At 52.1% G+C, this 25,682-nt stretch overlaps 2 protein-coding genes across 2 annotated transcripts in view; both read left to right on the top strand.

Annotated features, from left to right (window-relative positions):
- LOC125329381 (deleted in malignant brain tumors 1 protein-like) overlaps nucleotides 1-1,544 on the top strand; it is a 31,840-nt gene extending 30,296 nt beyond the window's left edge. Inside the window, exon 57 of the mRNA XM_048311263.1 lies at nucleotides 530-1,544. Within this exon, the coding sequence (XP_048167220.1) occupies nucleotides 530-702 (173 nt within the window). The 3' untranslated portion in view covers nucleotides 703-1,544. The remainder of the gene's footprint in view (nucleotides 1-529) is intronic.
- A 3,246-nt stretch (nucleotides 1,545-4,790) lies between these two features.
- The window catches only part of LOC125329553 (deleted in malignant brain tumors 1 protein-like), a 28,369-nt gene continuing 7,477 nt past the window's right edge, over nucleotides 4,791-25,682 (top strand). Inside the window, exons 1-28 of the mRNA XM_048311698.1 lie at nucleotides 4,791-4,864; nucleotides 6,935-7,246; nucleotides 8,501-8,857; nucleotides 9,052-9,372; nucleotides 9,804-9,911; nucleotides 10,118-10,153; nucleotides 10,286-10,597; nucleotides 11,018-11,059; nucleotides 13,078-13,389; nucleotides 13,781-13,903; nucleotides 14,500-14,535; nucleotides 14,668-14,979; nucleotides 15,400-15,441; nucleotides 16,199-16,510; nucleotides 16,970-17,011; nucleotides 17,460-17,771; nucleotides 18,163-18,285; nucleotides 18,879-18,914; nucleotides 19,047-19,358; nucleotides 19,779-19,820; nucleotides 20,578-20,889; nucleotides 21,349-21,390; nucleotides 21,839-22,150; nucleotides 22,542-22,664; nucleotides 23,253-23,288; nucleotides 23,421-23,732; nucleotides 24,153-24,194; nucleotides 24,952-25,263. Coding sequence (XP_048167655.1) covers nucleotides 4,798-4,864; nucleotides 6,935-7,246; nucleotides 8,501-8,857; nucleotides 9,052-9,372; nucleotides 9,804-9,911; nucleotides 10,118-10,153; nucleotides 10,286-10,597; nucleotides 11,018-11,059; nucleotides 13,078-13,389; nucleotides 13,781-13,903; nucleotides 14,500-14,535; nucleotides 14,668-14,979; nucleotides 15,400-15,441; nucleotides 16,199-16,510; nucleotides 16,970-17,011; nucleotides 17,460-17,771; nucleotides 18,163-18,285; nucleotides 18,879-18,914; nucleotides 19,047-19,358; nucleotides 19,779-19,820; nucleotides 20,578-20,889; nucleotides 21,349-21,390; nucleotides 21,839-22,150; nucleotides 22,542-22,664; nucleotides 23,253-23,288; nucleotides 23,421-23,732; nucleotides 24,153-24,194; nucleotides 24,952-25,263 — 5,050 coding nt within the window. The 5' untranslated portion in view covers nucleotides 4,791-4,797. The remainder of the gene's footprint in view (nucleotides 4,865-6,934; nucleotides 7,247-8,500; nucleotides 8,858-9,051; nucleotides 9,373-9,803; nucleotides 9,912-10,117; nucleotides 10,154-10,285; nucleotides 10,598-11,017; nucleotides 11,060-13,077; nucleotides 13,390-13,780; nucleotides 13,904-14,499; nucleotides 14,536-14,667; nucleotides 14,980-15,399; nucleotides 15,442-16,198; nucleotides 16,511-16,969; nucleotides 17,012-17,459; nucleotides 17,772-18,162; nucleotides 18,286-18,878; nucleotides 18,915-19,046; nucleotides 19,359-19,778; nucleotides 19,821-20,577; nucleotides 20,890-21,348; nucleotides 21,391-21,838; nucleotides 22,151-22,541; nucleotides 22,665-23,252; nucleotides 23,289-23,420; nucleotides 23,733-24,152; nucleotides 24,195-24,951; nucleotides 25,264-25,682) is intronic.

Raw genomic sequence — 25,682 nt, 5'->3', positions numbered from 1 at the left:
TTTTTTTAATATATAAAATATTTCTATTAGATTTACAAGCTCTTTCCTTTCTATCATAGTTTATATCCATTCTTTTTTCTGCACATGTCAAATGGCAATTGATTCAGTTCTATGGGAAGAGGGATGAGATGTAACCCATCTCCCTGCTGGATTTATATTAATTTTCCAAAGCTGTCTATGCCTGATTTGCATGTCTGTTATTTATTTACAACCAATCTCTAGGTCCTCTTGGAAGTGCTGTTTCTCAGTGTCCTTTAGCTGCTGTTTCCACTACCAGAAAGCAACATCTTAAGGTCTTTGAGTGTAATCATTACAGACTCCCAGTTTCTCTTTAATTTCTTGCTGCAATCTTTACTTGTTTTGCATGGCCACAGAATCATTTGTGAAATAATGTACATTAAAACAGTTTGGTTTCTGCTCAGATCCAGATCAGTGCATTTAAACTCCAGTTCTATTTGCTTAATTACCTTTGCAATCAACTAACTCAGGAAAAAAAGTGTAAGTCTCTCTCTGACTCTTTTATGCACAGAGCTGGCCTCTGACATCCAGGCAAAAGGGGAAACTCCGAGCTCAGTGCCTGCTGCCAGCTCCCACGCTCCTCTGGCTGTGACCACCGTGGTGCTGGTAGCTGCCGTTCTCACAGTGGGAGGATTTCTTTGGAAGTGGAAACTGCAGGAGCTCATCCCCTACCAGAAAATGTGAGAAGTAGCTCCAGACATGAAGGTGGAAGGATACTTTCACCAGCCACCTGCTTCGTTATTTGGGTTTGCAATCAGTGTAAAGGGCAGCTCTTACTTGGCTGTTCCACCATTCTGACCATGTTTGAAGATGCATCAAGATTGCACCTGATACCAGGTGCCATGAACTGAACTTATAAAGCAATCTGATTTTAAAATCTAGTCCAAACACACCTAAGGTGTAAAGAAAGGTTGATTTCTTTCATCCCAGCATTCATATAAGCATCTTCAGTGCTGGACATTTCAAAGCATTTCAGTTGAACTCCGCATTGAGTGTCTGTCTGAGAAGACTGATTTAGGTGACTTGAGAAACAAGAACGGACTTATCTGGCCATTGCTGATATGCAGATGAAACACCTGTGTAGCACCATAAGATACACTGGAAGTAGTCCAAGAAAAATGTTTCTTTGCAGCAAAAAAATCTCAATAATGAGCCATAAGCAAATATGCTCAGGGGCTGCACATGAGGAATTATTCCTGTACAGCGTTCCTGACTTTGGGCAGGATGGTTCTTCCCAAATTCATATTTCTCTGAGTAAATGTAGGCCATTTATAAGATTTTGTATGGAGGATGAATATAATCCTGTTACATAAATGTGTAATTAAAAAAAGCAGGAAAGAAAATTTGAGCAATTTTTTTTGTGTGTACTTGCAAACATCCCACTTGTGTGTGTGAGCTCATGGCTAACACATTGTCAGGGTCGAGAACACGGCTTCTGACAAAGTGGCTTTGCCAAGCAATGATTCCTGTTCTTGTTCTCACACATTTCTACACCTGAATGGGTGGGAGGGAGAGAATGTACATAAGTTCCCATAAGGAAGTGGGACCTGTCTCCTATCCCCATGCGAAAACAAAATAAAAAAACAATAAAAAAAGAAGAATTTGTTTGGAAGAAGCTACTTAATACAGGTGGAAAGGTCACTGGTATTGATTGAGAAATGCCCTTCTTGAGACTTTCCTGTTTTCCAGCCAGCTGTGAAAGAGGTAAGTTCATTTGGAACTGAGCAGTGTCAGATGTGCAAGGTGAGCCAAAGTGGTGACGTGTGAGGAAGGTGAGCTGTGCTCTTGCGTGACATCCTGACCTGACAAGGAGGATAAGGGCAGCTCTGATGGGAATCAGCCCTACAGCCTGTACCATTTGTTCCTTCAAGCTGCCTTCTGCTCATGATTCCAGGCAGGCCTCTCATCACCTCTCCGTGATGTGAAGGGATCACACAAGTAGGGACTGGCACTACACACAGAAAGTGTGAGTTTTTTTCCACACGTGAGGAACAAGGATTGAGGGTCCTCCTCTCCTCTTTGCCTATAGCCACCTTTGGAGGGCAGAGCCCCCCAGGAGGCTCTTCATCTGTTCTCTGGACCAGAGATTGTCCAGGCTTGGAGGAATCCAGCCATCTGCTCAGCACAGCAAGGACTCTCCTGGACCTGGGCTTTCCTAGTTCTATAGAACAGGACCTTCCCCTCTGCTCTTCCCAGACCTGCTGTATTGTCCTTCCCGTGTTCCTGCTGTGGCTTTGCTGCTGTGGTGTTGCTACCATGCCATCTTGCAGGGTACAGTTTGATGGCACTTTTTTCCACTTCTCCTACTCTCTCAATATTATTTTGACCAGATAAGCAGAAAGATCCCAGGTCTAGATCCTGATGTCTCCAATCCTCACTGTCCCTGTGCTGTTCAGAGCTGAGTTTTCCCATAGCATGTCTGTGCCAGGGTTCCCAGATGGAGAAATACCATGTCTAGATAAAAATGCAAGGTGATAAGAATTACCAAATTCAATGGTTTCCACATTAAATATTGCTGTAGAAAGCTTTGCCAAACTGTTCAGGTGGTAGATATCTCAGATTCATCCTCATTTCTTGCTGTCTCCCTTGATGCTCAGGCATTGGAGTAATGCAGGATTCAAGAAAACTGGGTTTGATGATGAGGAAAGGGTCAGGCTCTAAATGTACGTGTGCCTGGTGAATGATCTCTGTGCCACAAACCTTCCTGCCTGGATTCAGACTACCATCCCTTTGTGGAGAAGTCTGTGGTTATCCTTTTTCCAGTCAGGATACTTTCCTATAGTCATGGGTGAAAGCTGATTAATGTTGTTCATCCTGTCAATGGTTTTCATTTTTACCTTTACAAACCCAGTATGTTTGCAAAGTGCCCTCACAGTTGTCAGCAGAAGAGGAAGTGTTTTCAAAGCTCAGTGTAACTTCTTTGACAGAGTGATGTGCTGGGAAATACCTCAAGCTGCCAGAAGAAGATCTTGAGAACAAAAATGTGTTACTGCAAGACATTTATCTAGCCAGTGAGAAGGCTGAAATACTGTATGGTATTTGCATTAATTAGTTAAGGTTAATTAAAATCTGTTTCCACTATGCAGAGACTGTCTGATAATAAAGATTTCTAGAAATATCTAGATTGTTGAAATGAAGAATTTATTAATGAAGGAGGTAGTGAAGAACTAGTCAATCAATCAATCTTGATCTTCTACCTGGGCAGCTTAAGACATTTTTTTACACTTGAATTACCTGGGAATCCCTTTTGTGTTCCCCTTCCTCCTCACCCTTTTTCAGTTATTACAAGAGTTTGGAGAAGAACTGTGATCCATCACTCACTTTTGCTTCACTGAATGCAGTGTTTGATTGGCCAGTCAGATACACGGGATTTTTTCTGCTTCTTGTCAAGGTGTCAAAACCAGAATATGAATAGTGAATACTAGGTGTTGTGTACATATCCTCATTCATGTGGTTATTTGGATAAAGAAGAAACATATTTACCATTCTGAATGTTCACTTTCAAGGCTTCCAAAGTTATCTTTGGCCTCTTGTATCTTTAACTTCCTTCTTCCATTCCAATGATATTAGCTTTTGTGGAAAGACATTTTGGATCACTCTCTTTGCCCCCTGGGCTTTGGTCTTCATGCTTGATGACTGTCCCTGCAGGCAATAAATTTGTATATGGCAGCAACTTTAACTGGTGATAATTCCATACAAGACACGATGGCTGTGGTGGTAGGGATGAGGTGGAGAACAATATTCTGGCTCTTCAGTGTTAGGGTGCTTACCAGCATCTCTTGTTAAATTGTTAGAAACACAGAAACAGAGGAAAGTAACCACTCTGGCAAGAGAGTGGTGAATGAGAATTAAGCATTATTTCATGTTGTGGAAAAGCCTTGTATTCATTCTTCAAAGAATGACACAGCTGTAACTGTAGCTATGTAAAATTAAACAAGGAATATACTAATACATTTTCTTAATCTGAAGAAATCTGAACATTTTTTCCCCTGATTTGTTGGTTCAAAGGATCAAATGAAATTTTAGAACAAAATTTGTTTTGACTTATGCAATTTGCTTAAGTACGCACAAAATCCACTGATTTTCCCACAGTGTTTGCACAAAAAGTTATCAGTTGACCCTGGTTCTCTGACACTTCCTTGGAATCTGTCAGTGAATTTTGACTTGAATTCTGCCTTGAACTTAAATGTGCCCCAAAATAATAGATTTATACTCGGGCTGAAGCTGTTGACTTCAACTGCGAGGTTCTTCAGAGACTCCCCAATCATACTTAAAGAAGGCCACCAGGTCTGATCTTATTTTATTTGAAGTATGCTGAAGCTTTAGGACATTCATGGCTTCCCAGGGAGACTCGCCACATTAGCTGGCAAGTATCTTGTTTGCTGGAAGAAACCAATTTAAGTATCAAGATTCTACTCTCATCCCAATACCTGTCCAGGAATCTCCTCATGAAAGGAAAACGCTGATATTCATCAGCCAGAATTGAAAGGTGTCTTTGGACAGGAGCTCTATTTTTTTTGGTACAATGATGTGATTGTGAAACCTATGGTAGCATAAATAGTTCCTTCCAGGCAATGGAAAATGTTACTCTTGAGATATTGTCTTTTTGCAAGACCCAGGAAGTTACAAAATATTAAATCAAACATATGTTTGTTTCAGATCAGAGGACTGTGGTTGTTTTATTGTTCTCCTGTAGAAAGAGAGACCTGTAGAGCCACTCCCCTTCAGAAATAGAGACTATATATTGTGAAGTCCTCTTTACCATCAATGCCTGGTGAGATGGGTACCACTACGATTTTGACATGGCTACTCTTGTTGAGTCCAGCAGTTCTGGAGGCCAAAACAGGTAAAACACTTAGACTTGTTCCAGGGAACATTAAAAAGTTATAAACACTGCTTGGAGTCCTCTCTGTTTATTCCAAGAGCAGAAATTAGGTTCAGGTTGGTATTGGTTTGGGCAAATGAATAAAGGGGGAATTGGATAAAAGAGATAGCAGAGTTTAGCTCTGCTAAAATGATGAACTAATCTTCAGAGTGGATGATAAGAATGATTTGAACCATTTTGTGGAGTTCATTTTGCGGAGTTCATTTTGCTACCACCAGGTCTTAGTGCCTTGTAACATTACAAGAATTGTGTCTGTGAGTATGTCATGAATGAGGGATTCTTCCAGTTCCAGAAATCTGATCTAAAAATTATGGTAATATTTATTTCTTTATTTACTTTCAAGATGTATTTTACTCCAGAGTATATGTGTGCACACATATGCTATATATTTAATATTGCTTGTATTATTTGGTTCTTCTTGGTCTTATGTACAATGTAACCAAATATAACATGAAGTTAAGTTTTCACACTCTACCACTGAGGTTAAATGATGGGTGTCTAAAAATAATGAGAGATTAAATTCTTTTAGTTCAACTTTTTTTATGGTCATAGAATTTTTCCTTCCATGATTGCTTTCTATCTCCTGAGTAGCCTGGGGACTTTGAGCTAAATAGTTCTCTGTATATCTTAGAATAATTGCTGATGACTTTTCTAATGAGTTATTTAAGCATCATGGTGACAATTTACATTGCCGTCATTCACCTCATCAATTCTCTTCATCTGTCTCCTGCTTTTCTGGTGATAAGTCATCTCACTCCAGCTCCTCTAGTTCTTCTCTCTACTCTCTGCCTCTGTCTCCCAGGGCAGAGTATTTGCTGTATTTATACAATCACAGGCTTTTGTCTTTTTGGCACCTTTGAAGTGTAAGGCAGGACTCAACATATCCAATTTCATCCCCAGCTGATGGTTATGCTCTCACAGTGATGACAGGCCTTGAATGAAAGCAAATAAAACTGGTTTAGGTCGGCTTACATTTCCTAATCCCACTCTGACTTTTTGCCAGGTTTGCTGTTTCACTTCTCAAAAACACTGAGCAGGGTTCAAAAACGTGAGTGTTCAAGTAGGTATTTGAAGGAAAAAGTCAGATATAAGTCAAGGGGCACTTTCATAGCTTTGCCCTTTGAAAGTCATACAAATCAGGGCAATTTTGGTTTGGTCACCGTCTTGACTGTACTTCTAGTTCAATAGCAAAGAATTAGGTGCAGTGAAGAAATCCTGGAGCTGTTAACTTTTGAGATTTGTTTTGCTTTGGATGACTTCGTTTTTAATAACAAGGTAAATATGTACTTGGCAGCAAAGTAAAATATAACAAGTGCAGCATGCATGCTTTGATTTCCAAACTGTAATACTGCAAATCTGAAGTTACAACATTTGTTTGCTTGCTTACACCTGGTGGTAAAGCCTTTAATAAACTTTAATAAACTAAATCCAAAAATGGATCTCTAAAATCAGGATTTTCATGCTGGTCACACCGGAATGTCTAAACAAGACATATAAAGCTGAAAAGCAGATGGGCTTTATCTGGATGAATGCAGTAATCAGCTGTATACATGATAGCTTATTTCTTTATTTCAAAATGTAATAACATTTTACTGGTATATAAGAAATAAAGCCACAGAATTCCTACTGAAATCTTTATAATCCTGCTGAGACCATCATCCATTCTGTAGAACATTTGGTGGAATTCTTCCACTAAAATTACTCTTAAAAGCTATAGGATTTGGTTGTGATGTGTGGACTCTAGGTCCTTAAACTTGTCCTAAAAATTTCCTTTCTTGCTTAAATAGTTTGTGCTTAGCCTGCTGCCTAACTTTACTGTAGGGATCTTGCATAAAATATACGTGGCTGATTTTGAGAACTGGAAGAGAGGAACGAAAAACGTACAAATAACCTCTGTCCTCACAGGCACTTAATACTGGGCTGGGCAACACCTCCTAGGGACAACAGGGGAAGAAGAAAGAACAGATACCTTACAGTCCCTTCCAGCTTGTTTGCCTGACTGTTTTGTGCTCAATCCCCTCTCTGCCACAGGGCGGTATCTCCAGCTGGTGAACGGAAGGCACCGATGTGAAGGTCGTGTTGAGATCTATTACAGAGGACGGTCGGGGACAGTTTGTGATGACTTCTGGGACCTGGCGGATGCCCAGGTTGTGTGCAGGCAGCTGGGATGTGGCAGGGCCATTGCAGCTCTAGGGAGTGCCTACTTCGGTCCAGGCTCGGGTGACATCGTGCTGGACAACGTGGGGTGCAGAGGAAATGAGGTGTCCTTGTTCCGCTGTAATCACACGGGATGGAGGATACACAACTGTGCCCACTACGAAGATGCTTCTGTCATCTGTTCAGGTACTCCCACATTTCTTTCCCAGCAATCCTGTCCTTTCAGAACCAGCACAGACTCATGTTTTCTCACTACGGTCATATAAAAACTGCACTTGCTCATCCATGCAAAGCACTTAAAAACCCCAAGGATCAGATGTACATTGCCGATATGCAGAACAATTATTCCATCTAATCACCAGGCAGTGGCTAAAAGGAAACAATTCACAATTAGAGGCAAAGCCATGTCTAATAGGCAAAGTTTATCAGGGAGGAATGGGGTTAGGTGAACTCTTAATGGATTAGTTATGGGCAGTAATAGTTTCACAATCACAACCCAGACTGTCATAGCTCACAATTTACTTTGGATCGTTTCCATATTTGTCAAGTCTTCCTTCATTTAGGTCTATTAATGCCCTTTTTCTTTGCAATTATCCATCCATTTTGACTAGTCTTTCACCTGTTTTCATTTTGCTTTCCCATTAATTTTTAGAAGAATGTAGGTTATTTGTGTCTTACTTTCTCCTGTATTAATAACAGATCATCATGAACTGAGACATGGCTGATAACAACAGACTATTCAGGTGTTTTATACCTGTATCACAGTTTTCCATGTTTCCTTAGAGAGTAAGAGCCTGGAGAGCTGAATCCATGGTAGAAGGAAGTGCTAACAACAGCAGTGTTTTTAACTTAGAAGAAAAGAATAAAAATTGCTACAATACCTCTATTAATCTATGTGTGATCTGTTCAGAGCCTTTTAAAATGCCATTTATTTCTTGCTTGCACTCACAGCTCCAGTGCCTTTTATGGGCTGCATGTATTCAAGAGATGATTCAGCCTGGTCCATTCCTGCCCTTGCACCAAGCACCATCCCAAGACCACTGTTCCTGGGGATGTCCTGATCCTCCGCAGAAGGGCATTCACAATGGTGAAAGGTCCAAGCCCTGCTGCTGTCAGCAGCCCCACATCTACCCCCCTCCATTCCAGGAGCCTGTAGAGTCTATGGCTGTGCCTGGGCTCTGGTGTCCTGGGGCTGGGAGCAGATGCCACACCAGAACCTTACCCTGCTTACCATCTGGAAATACCACTTCCAAGAAAAAGTTTAAATTGGCTGTTACCCACTTCCATTCAACCCATTGACCCCAGACAAGATGGACAATGCCATCAGAGTAATTGTTCTTGGTTTCACTTCATCCTTGAGGAACTGGGCTTGTAGCTACCACACAGACATACCCATTGCACAGTGCTCATGTGTAGGGTGTTCTTCTTCTTTTTTCACAGAAGAGTCTGATCCAACATCAACAGATACAACAACCTCAACACTGGAGACAACCACTCCAGTGGAGTCAATCACAGAAGGGACAACACTCACAGAACCAGCATCAAGAGTCCTCATGGAGGAGATGACATCCCTGGGGCAGATGACCACAACAGAATTAACAACCAACACAGGGGAGGCGACAGTGCCAATGACAACCCTAGAGGTGACAACCACCACACTATTCACGACTTCCACAGGAGAGATGTCCACTTCACCAGAGATGACCACTGCAGGGTCATCCCCTGCCCCGTCATCCACACTGTCTGGTACAATCACTACAGCAAGAGTGGACACCACAGTAGAGGAGAGCACAGCAGGTAACCCTGTCCCCTGTCATTCACTGTTCTCTTCAGTGTCCCTGGACTTCCTTCCCAGACCTGATTGCTCTGCAGGGGCACTCCCAAAATGACAGGAGAGAGTTCCATGCTCTCTTCCCCCATTAATTGTCCAGCTCTGCTTTTCATGTCCATTTCCATATCCATTGCCATTGCATTAATGACCTCCTTCGCAGGAGCATCCAGCCTACCATTTCCGACCACCACAGTAGCATCCGCTAGCACACCAGAGGTGTCCACCTCAGCAGAGATGACCACCTCAGCAGAGATGACCAGCACAGTAGCATCCACTAGCACACCAGAGGTGTCCACCTCAGCAGAGATGACCACCTCAGCAGAGATGACCAGCACAGTAGCATCCACTAGCACACCAGAGGTGTCCACCTCAGCAGAGATGACCACCTCAGCAGAGATGACCACATCCACAAAGATGATAACCTCACCAGAGATGACCACCTCAGAGACAACAGCTAGAAAAGCAGATTGGAGTGCATCAGGTAACCCTGTCATCTCTCAAATACTGGTCTCCTTAGTGCTCCTGATCTCTTTACTGAGTGACTCTAACCCCTGCCATGTGTCCCGCTGGTGGGTTTTGATGCCCTCCCTTCGTACATGTGGGGCAAAGCAGCAAGTTTGGGATTTTCTGCTGCCTTGTGAGGTGAGCATGTGCCAAGCAAAAGCCCCTTTTGTGCATTGACAGCACAGCAGGCTCTCCTGACCTGCAGAAATGGAACTTCAGAGAGGTGGGAAAAAGCAGGACTGAGGGATCACAGAGCTGGAAGGCTGGAGGAGGACTCGGGGTACTTTGGGCTCGTGTCTCTATGAGAAATGATGGGACAGAGCTACACCCTCTCTACTGGCATTGACAATCCAGCCTTGCTTATCATATCAAAGGCTGTGGCCATTGTAAGAATTACCTCCCTAGCAGGAATGTACATGCCAGTGCAGATCATCAGGACCACCTCATCAGAGACGACAACCTCAGCAGAGAAGACCACTACAGCACCGACTGCAACAGAGGAGGAGAGCACAGCAGGTAACCCAGTCCACTCTTGTTCCCTGTTCACTGTGTGAAACAGAAAAAGTCAAGATGCTCATTTCAGAGGAGTGAAAGAGCTCTGCAGGATGTCATAGGAGTCATAGGACAGGGGCTCCTAGAAAATGAGCTCTGAGCTGCATGACATGTGCCAACTCTCTTTGGAACCTTTGGCATTGACACCAAATTCTTCCTTGCATCCATAGCTCCAGTGCCCACCAGAGCCAGGCCATATTCCACAGGTAAGTCCAGCCCCCAGCCCCATCGCTGGCCTTGCAGCAGCCACGCAGGCTCCCTGTTGCAGTGGCCCCTGTGGGGACAGCAGAGTGCCGGGCTGGAGTGAGCTCGTCCTTGTGCCTTGTGCCGTGTGCCAGGGGCCAGCGTGCGGCTGTCGGGCGGCAGGAACGGCTGCGAGGGCCGCGTGGAGCTGTACGACGGCAGCACGTGGGGGACGGTGTGTGACGACCAGTGGGACCTGCAGGATGCCCAGGTGGTGTGCCGGCAGCTGGGCTGTGGCCAGCCCGTGGCTGCGCTGGACACTGCGCACTTCGGCCTGGGCTCCGGCCGCATCTTCCTGGACGACGTGCAGTGCCGCGGGGACGAGCCCTCCCTGCAGATGTGCCGGCACAACGGCTGGGGCATGCACAACTGCAGGCACGTGGAGGATGCCGGTGTCATCTGTGCAGGTGAGTGGCCAGCAGACACCACCAGCTTGGCAGCAGGTCACACCGGATGTTTTAGGTGTCATCCATTGGAAGCAGCCATGCAGAGCCAGGGCAGAGAGGAGAGGCTGGGGTCTTCTGCTGCCTGGTGCTAAAACACGTGTCAGGCAAAATGCCCATTTTTGTAAAGAGAGGGCAGAGCAGGCTCTCCTGTCTCACAGGTGGAGGTGCTCCATGCAGTTGCAAAGAGCAGGTTTGTGGGATCACAGCATGGGCTGCACTGGGGATATGTCAGGCTGGTGTCTGGATAGGTCAATGGCAGGACCTCCATGACCTTTCCTCACTTTAGTCCTTGAGCCTAGCCTTTCCATGTCCGTGTCCATCCCCTGCCACAAGCTTGCTGCCTTTAGTGCTCTTTCATTCACTCTGTCTTTCTCCTTGCAGCCGCCAATCCAACCCCTCCTGCTCAATGGCCGTACACAACAGGTAATTCCTGTCCCCCAGCATCTTCCTGGTTTTACAGGGAGCCCCATCCTGGCACAAGAGGAGAAGAGAGGGGGCCTGCTGGGCTGAGCCTGCTCAATGCAGTGTTGCTGGTTCTTCCTGCCCATGGCAAAGGGTCTTGTCATTTGAGGGCTTCTGCCAGGGAGGATCTGAGCCCCAGCAGAAGGGCAGGTGCAATGGTGCTGAGTCCAAGCCCTGGTCTGCCAGACACTCCATGGCTCCTGGCTGTAGGGCAGCAAGTATGAAGTGGATTGGAGCAATCCCTTCCCTCAAGCCCATGTGCTTGCCAGGCTACCCAAGACCCAGGTATCTGTCCTGATGCCACGTCATGGCTGTTGCTTTGCAACCATCAAGCAGAGCTGCCTAGTCCCTCATGGATACCCTCTCAGGCCCCATAGATTCAAACATCTGCAGGGTGCATGAGTGGTACCCCTCAGGGGATGTCCCATGATCATGGTGTGTGGAAAGGCCTTTTCAGCAAATGCCCCCAATGCTCTGAGCAGCTCCCAGTACCCCCAGGCTGTTTGCACAGGATTCCCCAGCAGCTCCTTGCTCATGATGCATCAGCCTTCTACAAACCAGGGGTCTTTGTTGTGTCAATAGCCTTCTTCAGTCTCTTTAGATCTGCACACCTCAAATCAAAGTTACTGTGGCAAAATCTCCAAAAGAGTTGTGGAGGTGGCAGCTGTGGATGTTGGGGAGCTGGAAGCCTGATGTTGTGCCTTGTGCCGTGTGCCAGGGGCCAGCGTGCGGCTGTCGGGCAGCAGGAACGGCTGCGAGGGCCGCGTGGAGCTGTACGACGGCAGCACGTGGGGGACGGTGTGTGACGACCAGTGGGACCTGCAGGATGCCCAGGTGGTGTGCCGGCAGCTGGGCTGTGGCCAGCCCGTGGACGCCCCGCACAGCGCTCGCTTCGGCCTGGGCTCCGGCCGCATCTTCCTGGACGACGTGCAGTGCCGCGGGGATGAACCCTCCCTGCAGATGTGCCGGCACAATGGCTGGGGCGTGCACAACTGTGCACATGTGGAGGATGCCAGTGTCATCTGTGCAGGTGAGTGGCCAGCAGACACCAAGGCCTTTGTGTGCATCATTCTTGGAGGGTTCTGGGTCTGTTCTCTGGGAACAGTCATGCTGAGTTCCTCTGGTACAGCCAGGGCAGAGATGAGCCTTGGTGTCTTCTGCCTCCTGGGGTTGAAGCCTGAGTGATGAATAATCCCCATTTTTGCTCAGAGAGGGGACACCAGATTTTCCACACTTCCTGCTGTAGGCACTAAATGAGGGTGTAAAGAGCTGGAGTGCAGGATTGTTCTTTGGGGAGGATGGGGCATGACTGGCGACAGGTCAGGCTGGTATCAGGATAGGAGCAAAGGCAGGACCCAAGCTCTCTTCCCCCTTTAGTCCTGCACCATGAATTCTCATGTCCATGTCCATGTCCACGTACAAGTCCATACACTGCCACAAGACTGAAGCATTCACTGCCATTGCATTCACTCCCTCTTCTTCCTTCCAGCTGCCCAGCCAACCCCTCCTGCTCAATGGCCGCTCACAACAGGTAAGTCCTGCTCACCCAGCTTATGTCCAGTTTTGCGGTGAGGCCCAACCTGGCACAAGAAGAGAACAGGGGAGTCCAATGGGGCTGATCCTGCTCAGTGCAAGGCTGCTGGTCCCCTCTTCCCATGAATACTCCAGGCTACATGAGTGGTCCCCCAAAGAGGTTGATTCACTCTCAAGGGTTGCAAAGGGTTTTTCTGGAAATGCCTCCGTGAATCAATGACTTCTGCACCCAGGAAGCTTCAACAGGACACCACCAGGTGCCTGGACAGGTGTAGACTGATGTCTGAATGGCTGGAGTGTATCCGCAGTTAGAATCCCCCACCAAGCCACTTTGGCTCTGCACTACCCCAGCTCATGGTCACTGGGGCAAAATCTGCAAAACAGTTGGGAAGTCTGGGGCTCCAGGAGCTGGGTCGCTGGAAACCTGACCTTGTGCCGTGTGCCAGGGGCCAGCGTGCGGCTGTCGGGCGGCAGGAACGGCTGCGAGGGCCGCGTGGAGCTGTACGACGGCAGCACGTGGGGGACGGTGTGTGACGACCAGTGGGACCTGCAGGATGCCCAGGTGGTGTGCCGGCAGCTGGGCTGTGGCCAGCCCGTGGACGCCCCGCACAGCGCTCGCTTCGGCCTGGGCTCCGGCCGCATCTTCCTGGACGACGTGCAGTGCCGCGGGGACGAGCCCTCCCTGCAGATGTGCCGCCACAATGGCTGGGGCGTGCACAACTGTGGGCACATGGAGGATGCCGGTGTCGTCTGTGCAGGTGAGTGGCCAGCAGACACCAAAGGCCCTTGTGCGCACCATTCTACGAGGGTTCCGGGTCTGTCCTCCGGGAACGACCGAGCTGAGCTCCCCTGATACAGCTAGGGCTGAGCTGAGGCTGGGGTCTTCTGCCGCCTTGGGCTGAAGTTGATGTCATGCACAAACCCCGTTTTTGCTCAGAGATGGAACAGCAGGCTCCCCACACCTCCTGCTCTTGGCGTCCAGTGAGGGGCAAAGGGCAAGATTGAGGGAGGATGGGGCAGGACTGGGAGCAAGTCAGGCTGCAGTCAGGTTGAGAAAGTAGTAGGAAAGAGCTCCACCCTCTCCTGGCATTAGTTCTCCAGCTCTGCTTTTCATTTCCATTGCCATTGAACTCATCACGTCCCTAACAGAGACATCCAGCCCTCTGGAAATGATCACCACACAGCCATCCCCTGCCACACCCAAGGTGTCCACCCCAGCACTGGCAACCACCACAGAGACAATGGCTACCACAGCAAAGAGCAGCACACCAGGTAACCCCATCCGCTCTCACTCAATGCTCTCCCTATTGCTCCTGATCTCCTTCCTCTCCCAGAGCTGATTGCACTGCACGGAGTCTCCCAGCCCTGGGCCTCACCAGTTAGGCCACCACAAACTAAAGTGAGGGTGCAAATACAGCATGAGGAAGAGCTGGCGAATGGGGCAGCTGTGCTTTGAGTCCAGGAGCTCTGCAGCCAGTGCTGGCTCAATGAAACTCTCTGCAGAGGGATTGCCTCTCACTGCAACCAGCAGCAACATGTTCTTTCTGCCTTAAGCGCCTCAATTCCTGCATGGCTACTACCAGAACGATTTGCTAGACATGCTCTGGCAATGGGGATGTGGCTGCAGGAAAGAAAGCTACTGCCTTAAATGGTTTGAAATTCAGGAGAGGTCTCTGTATGCACAGGGCTCCTGTGTGAAACAGAGAAGTCAAGATGCTCATTTCAGAGGAGTGAAAGAGCTCTGCAGGATGTCATAGGAGTCATAGGACAGGGGCTCCTAGAAAATGGGCTACTCTGAGCTGCATGACATGTGCCAACTCTCTTTGGAACCTTTGGCATTGACACCAAATTCTTCCTTGCATCCATAGCTCCAGTGCCCACCAGAGCCAGGCCATATTCCACAGGTAAGTCCAGCCCCCAGCCCCATCGCTGGCCTTGCAGCAGCCACGCAGGCTCCCTGTTGCAGTGGCCCCTGTGGGGACAGCAGAGTGCCGGGCTGGAGTGAGCTCGTCCTTGTGCCTTGTGCCGTGTGCCAGGGGCCAGCGTGCGGCTGTCGGGCGGCAGGAACGGCTGCGAGGGCCGCGTGGAGCTGTACGACGGCAGCACGTGGGGGACGGTGTGTGACGACCAGTGGGACCTGCAGGATGCCCAGGTGGTGTGCCGGCAGCTGGGCTGTGGCCAGCCCGTGGCTGCGCTGGACACTGCGCACTTCGGCCTGGGCTCCGGCCGCATCTTCCTGGACGACGTGCAGTGCCGCGGGGACGAGCCCTCCCTGCAGATGTGCCGGCACAACGGCTGGGGCATGCACAACTGCAGGCACGTGGAGGATGCCGGTGTCATCTGTGCAGGTGAGTGGCCAGCAGACACCACCAGCTTGGCAGCAGGTCACACCGGATGTTTTAGGTGTCATCCATTGGAAGCAGCCATGCAGAGCCAGGGCAGAGAGGAGAGGCTGGGGTCTTCTGCTGCCTGGTGCTAAAACACGTGTCAGGCAAAATGCCCATTTTTGTAAAGAGAGGGCAGAGCAGGCTCTCCTGTCTCACAGGTGGAGGTGCTCCATGCAGTTGCAAAGAGCAGGTTTGTGGGATCACAGCATGGGCTGCACTGGGGATATGTCAGGCTGGTGTCTGGATAGGTCAATGGCAGGACCTCCATGACCTTTCCTCACTTTAGTCCTTGAGCCTAGCCTTTCCATGTCCGTGTCCATCCCCTGCCACAAGCTTGCTGCCTTTAGTGCTCTTTCATTCACTCTGTCTTTCTCCTTGCAGCCGCCAATCCAACCCCTCCTGCTCAATGGCCGTACACAACAGGTAATTCCTGTCCCCCAGCATCTTCCTGGTTTTACAGGGAGCCCCATCCTGGCACAAGAGGAGAAGAGAGGGGGCCTGCTGGGCTGAGCCTGCTCAATGCAGTGTTGCTGGTTCTTCCTGCCCATGGCAAAGGGTCTTGTCATTTGAGGGCTTCTGCCAGGGAGGATCTGAGCCCCAGCAGAAGGGCAGGTGCAATGGTGCTGAGTCCAAGCCCTGGTCTGCCAGACACTCCATGGCTCCTGGCTGTAGGGCAGCAAGTATGAAGTGGATTGGAGCAATCCCTTCCCTCAAGCCCATGTGCTTGCCAGGCTACCCAAGACCCAGGTATCTGTCCTGATGCCACGTCATGGCTGTTGCTTTGCAACCATCAAGCAGAGCTGCCTAGTCCCTCATGGATACCCTCTCAGGCCCCATAGATTCAAACATCTGCAGGGTGCATGAGTGGTACCCCTCAGGGGATGTCCCATGATCATGGTGTGTGGAAAGGCCTTTTCAGCAAATGCCCCCAATGCTCTGAGCAGCTCCCAGTACCCCCAGGCTGTTTGCACAGGATTCCCCAGCAGCTCCTTGCTCATGATGCATCAGCCTTCTACACACCAGGGGTCTTTGTTGTGTCAATAGCCTTCTTCAGTCTCTTTAGATCTGCACACCTCAAATCAAAGTTACTGTGGCAAAATCTCCAAAAGAGTTGTGGAGGTGGCAGCTGTGGATGTTGGGGAGCTGGAAGCCTGATGTTGTGCCTTGTGCCGTGTGCCAGGGGCCAGCGTGCGGCTGTCGGGCGGCAGGAACGGCTGCGAGGGCCGCGTGGAGCTGTACGACGGCAGCACGTGGGGGACGGTGTGTGACGACCAGTGGGACCTGCAGGATGCCCAGGTGGTGTGCCGGCAGCTGGGCTGTGGCCAGCCCGTGGACGCCCCGCACAGCGCTCGCTTCGGCCTGGGCTCCGGCCGCATCTTCCTGGACGACGTGCAGTGCCGCGGGGATGAACCCTCCCTGCAGATGTGCCGGCACAATGGCTGGGGCGTGCACAACTGTGCACATGTGGAGGATGCCAGTGTCATCTGTGCAGGTGAGTGGCCAGCAGACACCAAGGCCTTTGTGTGCATCATTCTTGGAGGGTTCTGGGTCTGTTCTCTGGGAACAGTCATGCTGAGTTCCTCTGGTACAGCCAGGGCAGAGATGAGCCTTGGTGTCTTCTGCCTCCTGGGGTTGAAGCCTGAGTGATGAATAATCCCCATTTTTGCTCAGAGAGGGGACACCAGATTTTCCACACTTCCTGCTGTAGGCACTAAATGAAGGTGTAAAGAGCTGGAGTGCAGGATTGTTCTTTGGGGAGGATGGGGCATGACTGGCGACAGGTCAGGCTGGTATCAGGATAGGAGCAAAGGCAGGACCCAAGCTCTCTTCCCCCTTTAGTCCTGCACCATGAATTCTCATGTCCATGTCCATGTCCACGTACAAGTCCATACACTGCCACAAGACTGAAGCATTCACTGCCATTGCATTCACTCCCTCTTCTTCCTTCCAGCTGCCCAGCCAACCCCTCCTGCTCAATGGCCGCTCACAACAGGTAAGTCCTGCTCACCCAGCTTATGTCCAGTTTTGCGGTGAGGCCCAACCTGGCACAAGAAGAGAACAGGGGAGTCCAATGGGGCTGATCCTGCTCAGTGCAAGGCTGCTGGTCCCCTCTTCCCATGAATACTCCAGGCTACATGAGTGGTCCCCCAAAGAGGTTGATTCACTCTCAAGGGTTGCAAAGGGTTTTTCTGGAAATGCCTCCGTGAATCAATGACTTCTGCACCCAGGAAGCTTCAACAGGACACCACCAGGTGCCTGGACAGGTGTAGACTGATGTCTGAATGGCTGGAGTGTATCCGCAGTTAGAATCCCCCACCAAGCCACTTTGGCTCTGCACTACCCCAGCTCATGGTCACTGGGGCAAAATCTGCAAAACAGTTGGGAAGTCTGGGGCTCCAGGAGCTGGGTCGCTGGAAACCTGACCTTGTGCCGTGTGCCAGGGGCCAGCGTGCGGCTGTCGGGCGGCAGGAACGGCTGCGAGGGCCGCGTGGAGCTGTACGACGGCAGCACGTGGGGGACGGTGTGTGACGACCAGTGGGACCTGCAGGATGCCCAGGTGGTGTGCCGGCAGCTGGGCTGTGGCCAGCCCGTGGACGCCCCGCACAGCGCTCGCTTCGGCCTGGGCTCCGGCCGCATCTTCCTGGACGACGTGCAGTGCCGCGGGGACGAGCCCTCCCTGCAGATGTGCCGCCACAATGGCTGGGGCGTGCACAACTGTGGGCACATGGAGGATGCCGGTGTCGTCTGTGCAGGTGAGTGGCCAGCAGACACCAAAGGCCCTTGTGCGCACCATTCTACGAGGGTTCCGGGTCTGTCCTCCGGGAACGACCGAGCTGAGCTCCCCTGATACAGCTAGGGCTGAGCTGAGGCTGGGGTCTTCTGCCGCCTTGGGCTGAAGTTGATGTCATGCACAAACCCTGTTTTTGCTCAGAGATGGAACAGCAGGCTCCCCACACCTCCTGCTCTTGGCGTCCAGTGAGGGGCAAAGGGCAAGATTGAGGGAGGATGGGGCAGGACTGGGAGCAAGTCAGGCTGCAGTCAGGTTGAGAAAGTAGTAGGAAAGAGCTCCACCCTCTCCTGGCATTAGTTCTCCAGCTCTGCTTTTCATTTCCATTGCCATTGAACTCATCACGTCCCTAACAGAGACATCCAGCCCTCTGGAAATGATCACCACACAGCCATCCCCTGCCACACCCAAGGTGTCCACCCCAGCACTGGCAACCACCACAGAGACAATGGCTACCACAGCAAAGAGCAGCACACCAGGTAACCCCATCCGCTCTCACTCGCTGCTCTCCCTACTGCTCCTGATCTCCTTCCTCTCCCAGAGCTGATTGCACTGCACGGAGTCTCCCAGCCCTGGGCCTCACCAGTTAGGCCACCACAAACTAAAGTGAGGGTGCAAATACAGCATGAGGAAGAGCTGGCGAATGGGGCAGCTGTGCTTTGAGTCCAGGAGCTCTGCAGCCAGTGCTGGCTCAATGAAACTCTCTGCAGAGGGATTGCCTCTCACTGCAACCAGCAGCAACATGTTCTTTCTGCCTTAAGCGCCTCAATTCCTGCATGGCTACTACCAGAACGATTTGCTAGACATGCTCTGGCAATGGGGATGTGGCTGCAGGAAAGAAAGCTACTGCCTTAAATGGTTTGAAATTCAGGAGAGGTCTCTGTATGCACAGGGCTCCTGTGTGAAACAGAGAAGTCAAGATGCTCATTTCAGAGGAGTGAAAGAGCTCTGCAGGATGTCATAGGAGTCATAGGACAGGGGCTCCTAGAAAATGAGCTCTGAGCTGCATGACATGTGCCAACTCTCTTTGGAACCTTTGGCATTGACACCAAATTCTTCCTTGCATCCATAGCTCCAGTGCCCACCAGAGCCAGGCCATACTCCACAGGTAAGTCCAGCCCCCAGCCCCATCGCTGGCCTTGCAGCAGCCACGCAGGCTCCCTGTTGCAGTGGCCCCTGTGGGGACAGCAGAGTGCCGGGCTGGAGTGAGCTCGTCCTTGTGCCTTGTGCCGTGTGCCAGGGGCCAGCGTGCGGCTGTCGGGCGGCAGGAACGGCTGCGAGGGCCGCGTGGAGCTGTACGACGGCAGCACGTGGGGGACGGTGTGTGACGACCAGTGGGACCTGCAGGATGCCCAGGTGGTGTGCCGGCAGCTGGGCTGTGGCCAGCCCGTGGCTGCGCTGGACACTGCGCACTTCGGCCTGGGCTCCGGCCGCATCTTCCTGGACGACGTGCAGTGCCGCGGGGACGAGCCCTCCCTGCAGATGTGCCGGCACAACGGCTGGGGCGTGCACAACTGCAGGCACGTGGAGGATGCCGGTGTCATCTGTGCAGGTGAGTGGCCAGCAGACACCACCAGCTTGGCAGCAGGTCACACCGGATGTTTTAGGTGTCATCCATTGGAAGCAGCCATGCAGAGTCAGGGCAGAGAGGAGAGGCTGGGGTCTTCTGCTGCCTGGTGCTAAAACACGTGTCAGGCAAAATGCCCATTTTTGTAAAGAGAGGGCAGAGCAGGCTCTCCTGTCTCACAGGTGGAGGTGCTCCATGCAGTTGCAAAGAGCAGGTTTGTGGGATCACAGCATGGGCTGCACTGGGGATATGTCAGGCTGGTGTCTGGATAGGTCAATGGCAGGACCTCCATGACCTTTCCTCACTTTAGTCCTTGAGCCTAGCCTTTCCATGTCCGTGTCCATCCCCTGCCACAAGCTTGCTGCCTTTAGTGCTCTTTCATTCACTCTGTCTTTCTCCTTGCAGCCGCCAATCCAACCCCTCCTGCTCAATGGCCGTACACAACAGGTAATTCCTGTCCCCCAGCATCTTCCTGGTTTTACAGGGAGCCCCATCCTGGCACAAGAGGAGAAGAGAGGGGGCCTGCTGGGCTGAGCCTGCTCAATGCAGTGTTGCTGGTTCTTCCTGCCCATGGCAAAGGGTCTTGTCATTTGAGGGCTTCTGCCAGGGAGGATCTGAGCCCCAGCAGAAGGGCAGGTGCAATGGTGCTGAGTCCAAGCCCTGGTCTGCCAGACACTCCATGGCTCCTGGCTGTAGGGCAGCAAGTATGAAGTGGATTGGAGCAATCCCTTCCCTCAAGCCCATGTGCTTGCCAGGCTACCCAAGACCCAGGTATCTGTCCTGATGCCACGTCATGGCTGTTGCTTTGCAACCATCAAGCAGAGCTGCCTAGTCCCTCATGGATACCCTCTCAGGCCCCATAGATTCAAACATCTGCAGGGTGCATGAGTGGTACCCCTCAGGGGATGTCCCATGATCATGGTGTGTGGAAAGGCCTTTTCAGCAAATGCCCCCAATGCTCTGAGCAGCTCCCAGTACCCCCAGGCTGTTTGCACAGGATTCCCCAGCAGCTCCTTGCTCATGATGCATCAGCCTTCTACAAACCAGGGGTCTTTGTTGTGTCAATAGCCTTCTTCAGTCTCTTTAGATCTGCACACCTCAAATCAAAGTTACTGTGGCAAAATCTCCAAAAGAGTTGTGGAGGTGGCAGCTGTGGATGTTGGGGAGCTGGAAGCCTGATGTTGTGCCTTGTGCCGTGTGCCAGGGGCCAGCGTGCGGCTGTCGGGCGGCAGGAACGGCTGCGAGGGCCGCGTGGAGCTGTACGACGGCAGCACGTGGGGGACGGTGTGTGACGACCAGTGGGACCTGCAGGATGCCCAGGTGGTGTGCCGGCAGCTGGGCTGTGGCCAGCCCGTGGACGCCCCGCACAGCGCTCGCTTCGGCCTGGGCTCCGGCCGCATCTTCCTGGACGACGTGCAGTGCCGCGGGGATGAACCCTCCCTGCAGATGTGCCGGCACAATGGCTGGGGCGTGCACAACTGTGCACATGTGGAGGATGCCAGTGTCATCTGTGCAGGTGAGTGGCCAGCAGACACCAAGGCCTTTGTGTGCATCATTCTTGGAGGGTTCTGGGTCTGTTCTCTGGGAACAGTCATGCTGAGTTCCTCTGGTACAGCCAGGGCAGAGATGAGCCTTGGTGTCTTCTGCCTCCTGGGGTTGAAGCCTGAGTGATGAATAATCCCCATTTTTGCTCAGAGAGGGGACACCAGATTTTCCACACTTCCTGCTGTAGGCACTAAATGAGGGTGTAAAGAGCTGGAGTGCAGGATTGTTCTTTGGGGAGGATGGGGCATGACTGGCGACAGGTCAGGCTGGTATCAGGATAGGAGCAAAGGCAGGACCCAAGCTCTCTTCCCCCTTTAGTCCTGCACCATGAATTCTCATGTCCATGTCCATGTCCACGTACAAGTCCATACACTGCCACAAGACTGAAGCATTCACTGCCATTGCATTCACTCCCTCTTCTTCCTTCCAGCTGCCCAGCCAACCCCTCCTGCTCAATGGCCGCTCACAACAGGTAAGTCCTGCTCACCCAGCTTATGTCCAGTTTTGCGGTGAGGCCCAACCTGGCACAAGAAGAGAACAGGGGAGTCCAATGGGGCTGATCCTGCTCAGTGCAAGGCTGCTGGTCCCCTCTTCCCATGAATACTCCAGGCTACATGAGTGGTCCCCCAAAGAGGTTGATTCACTCTCAAGGGTTGCAAAGGGTTTTTCTGGAAATGCCTCCGTGAATCAATGACTTCTGCACCCAGGAAGCTTCAACAGGACACCACCAGGTGCCTGGACAGGTGTAGACTGATGTCTGAATGGCTGGAGTGTATCCGCAGTTAGAATCCCCCACCAAGCCACTTTGGCTCTGCACTACCCCAGCTCATGGTCACTGGGGCAAAATCTGCAAAACAGTTGGGAAGTCTGGGGCTCCAGGAGCTGGGTCGCTGGAAACCTGACCTTGTGCCGTGTGCCAGGGGCCAGCGTGCGGCTGTCGGGCGGCAGGAACGGCTGCGAGGGCCGCGTGGAGCTGTACGACGGCAGCACGTGGGGGACGGTGTGTGACGACCAGTGGGACCTGCAGGATGCCCAGGTGGTGTGCCGGCAGCTGGGCTGTGGCCAGCCCGTGGACGCCCCGCACAGCGCTCGCTTCGGCCTGGGCTCCGGCCGCATCTTCCTGGACGACGTGCAGTGCCGTGGGGACGAGCCCTCCCTGCAGATGTGCCGCCACAATGGCTGGGGCGTGCACAACTGTGGGCACATGGAGGATGCCGGTGTCGTCTGTGCAGGTGAGTGGCCAGCAGACACCAAAGGCCCTTGTGCGCACCATTCTACGAGGGTTCCGGGTCTGTCCTCCGGGAACGACCGAGCTGAGCTCCCCTGATACAGCTAGGGCTGAGCTGAGGCTGGGGTCTTCTGCCGCCTTGGGCTGAAGTTGATGTCATGCACAAACCCCGTTTTTGCTCAGAGATGGAACAGCAGGCTCCCCACACCTCCTGCTCTTGGCGTCCAGTGAGGGGCAAAGGGCAAGATTGAGGGAGGATGGGGCAGGACTGGGAGCAAGTCAGGCTGCAGTCAGGTTGAGAAAGTAGTAGGAAAGAGCTCCACCCTCTCCTGGCATTAGTTCTCCAGCTCTGCTTTTCATTTCCATTGCCATTGAACTCATCACGTCCCTAACAGAGACATCCAGCCCTCTGGAAATGATCACCACACAGCCATCCCCTGCCACACCCAAGGTGTCCACCCCAGCACTGGCAACCACCACAGAGACAATGGCTACCACAGCAAAGAGCAGCACACCAGGTAACCCGTCCGCTCTCACTCGCTGCTCTCCCTACTGCTCCTGATCTCCTTCCTCTCCCAGAGCTGATTGCACTGCACGGAGTCTCCCAGCCCTGGGCCTCACCAGTTAGGCCACCACAAACTAAAGTGAGGGTGCAAATACAGCATGAGGAAGAGCTGGCGAATGGGGCAGCTGTGCTTTGAGTCCAGGAGCTCTGCAGCCAGTGCTGGCTCAATGAAACTCTCTGCAGAGGGATTGCCTCTCACTGCAACCAGCAGCAACATGTTCTTTCTGCCTTAAGCGCCTCAATTCCTGCATGGCTACTACCAGAACGATTTGCTAGACATGCTCTGGCAATGGGGATGTGGCTGCAGGAAAGAAAGCTACTGCCTTAAATGGTTTGAAATTCAGGAGAGGTGTATGCACAGGGCTCCTGTGTGAAACAGAGAAGTCAAGATGCTCATTTCAGAGGAGTGAAAGAGCTCTGCAGGATGTCATAGGAGTCATAGGACAGGGGCTCCTAGAAAATGAGCTCTGAGCTGCATGACATGTGCCAACTCTCTTTGGAACCTTTGGCATTGACACCAAATTCTTCCTTGCATCCATAGCTCCAGTGCCCACCAGAGCCAGGCCATACTCCACAGGTAAGTCCAGCCCCCAGCCCCATCGCTGGCCTTGCAGCAGCCACGCAGGCTCCCTGTTGCAGTGGCCCCTGTGGGGACAGCAGAGTGCCGGGCTGGAGTGAGCTCGTCCTTGTGCCTTGTGCCATGTGCCAGGGGCCAGCGTGCGGCTGTCGGGCGGCAGGAACGGCTGCGAGGGCCGCGTGGAGCTGTACGACGGCAGCACGTGGGGGACGGTGTGTGACGACCAGTGGGACCTGCAGGATGCCCAGGTGGTGTGCCGGCAGCTGGGCTGTGGCCAGCCCGTGGCTGCGCTGGACACTGCGCACTTCGGCCTGGGCTCCGGCCGCATCTTCCTGGACGACGTGCAGTGCCGCGGGGACGAGCCCTCCCTGCAGATGTGCCGGCACAACGGCTGGGGCATGCACAACTGCAGGCACGTGGAGGATGCCGGTGTCATCTGTGCAGGTGAGTGGCCAGCAGACACCACCAGCTTGGCAGCAGGTCACACCGGATGTTTTAGGTGTCATCCATTGGAAGCAGCCATGCAGAGCCAGGGCAGAGAGGAGAGGCTGGGGTCTTCTGCTGCCTGGTGCTAAAACACGTGTCAGGCAAAATGCCCATTTTTGTAAAGAGAGGGCAGAGCAGGCTCTCCTGTCTCACAGGTGGAGGTGCTCCATGCAGTTGCAAAGAGCAGGTTTGTGGGATCACAGCATGGGCTGCACTGGGGATATGTCAGGCTGGTGTCTGGATAGGTCAATGGCAGGACCTCCATGACCTTTCCTCACTTTAGTCCTTGAGCCTAGCCTTTCCATGTCCGTGTCCATCCCCTGCCACAAGCTTGCTGCCTTTAGTGCTCTTTCATTCACTCTGTCTTTCTCCTTGCAGCCGCCAATCCAACCCCTCCTGCTCAATGGCCGTACACAACAGGTAATTCCTGTCCCCCAGCATCTTCCTGGTTTTACAGGGAGCCCCATCCTGGCACAAGAGGAGAAGAGAGGGGGCCTGCTGGGCTGAGCCTGCTCAATGCAGTGTTGCTGGTTCTTCCTGCCCATGGCAAAGGGTCTTGTCATTTGAGGGCTTCTGCCAGGGAGGATCTGAGCCCCAGCAGAAGGGCAGGTGCAATGGTGCTGAGTCCAAGCCCTGGTCTGCCAGACACTCCATGGCTCCTGGCTGTAGGGCAGCAAGTATGAAGTGGATTGGAGCAATCCCTTCCCTCAAGCCCATGTGCTTGCCAGGCTACCCAAGACCCAGGTATCTGTCCTGATGCCACGTCATGGCTGTTGCTTTGCAACCATCAAGCAGAGCTGCCTAGTCCCTCATGGATACCCTCTCAGGCCCCGTAGATTCAAACATCTGCAGGGTGCATGAGTGGTACCCCTCAGGGGATGTCCCATGATCATGGTGTGTGGAAAGGCCTTTTCAGCAAATGCCCCCAATGCTCTGAGCAGCTCCCAGTACCCCCAGGCTGTTTGCACAGGATTCCCCAGCAGCTCCTTGCTCATGATGCATCAGCCTTCTACAAACCAGGGGTCTTTGTTGTGTCAATAGCCTTCTTCAGTCTCTTTAGATCTGCACACCTCAAATCAAAGTTACTGTGGCAAAATCTCCAAAAGAGTTGTGGAGGTGGCAGCTGTGGATGTTGGGGAGCTGGAAGCCTGATGTTGTGCCTTGTGCCGTGTGCCAGGGGCCAGCGTGCGGCTGTCGGGCGGCAGGAACGGCTGCGAGGGCCGCGTGGAGCTGTACGACGGCAGCACGTGGGGGACGGTGTGTGACGACCAGTGGGACCTGCAGGATGCCCAGGTGGTGTGCCGGCAGCTGGGCTGTGGCCAGCCCGTGGACGCCCCGCACAGCGCTCGCTTCGGCCTGGGCTCCGGCCGCATCTTCCTGGACGACGTGCAGTGCCGCGGGGATGAACCCTCCCTGCAGATGTGCCGGCACAATGGCTGGGGCGTGCACAACTGTGCACATGTGGAGGATGCCGGTGTCGTCTGTGCAGGTGAGTGGCCAGCAGACACCAAGGCCTTTGTGTGCATCATTCTTGGAGGGTTCTGGGTCTGTTCTCTGGGAACAGTCATGCTGAGTTCCTCTGGTACAGCCAGGGCAGAGATGAGCCTTGGTGTCTTCTGCCTCCTGGGGTTGAAGCCTGAGTGATGAATAATCCCCATTTTTGCTCAGAGAGGGGACACCAGATTTTCCACACTTCCTGCTGTAGGCACTAAATGAGGGTGTAAAGAGCTGGAGTGCAGGATTGTTCTTTGGGGAGGATGGGGCATGACTGGCGACAGGTCAGGCTGGTATCAGGATAGGAGCAAAGGCAGGACCCAAGCTCTCTTCCCCCTTTAGTCCTGCACCATGAATTCTCATGTCCATGTCCATGTCCACGTACAAGTCCATACACTGCCACAAGACTGAAGC

Source organism: Corvus hawaiiensis, chromosome 8 (genome assembly GCF_020740725.1).
Source record: "Corvus hawaiiensis isolate bCorHaw1 chromosome 8, bCorHaw1.pri.cur, whole genome shotgun sequence".
In the NCBI taxonomy this organism is placed as follows: Eukaryota; Metazoa; Chordata; class Aves; order Passeriformes; family Corvidae; genus Corvus; species Corvus hawaiiensis.
Note: the sequence above shows the minus strand (reverse complement) of the source record. Positions and strands in the feature narration are given on the sequence as shown.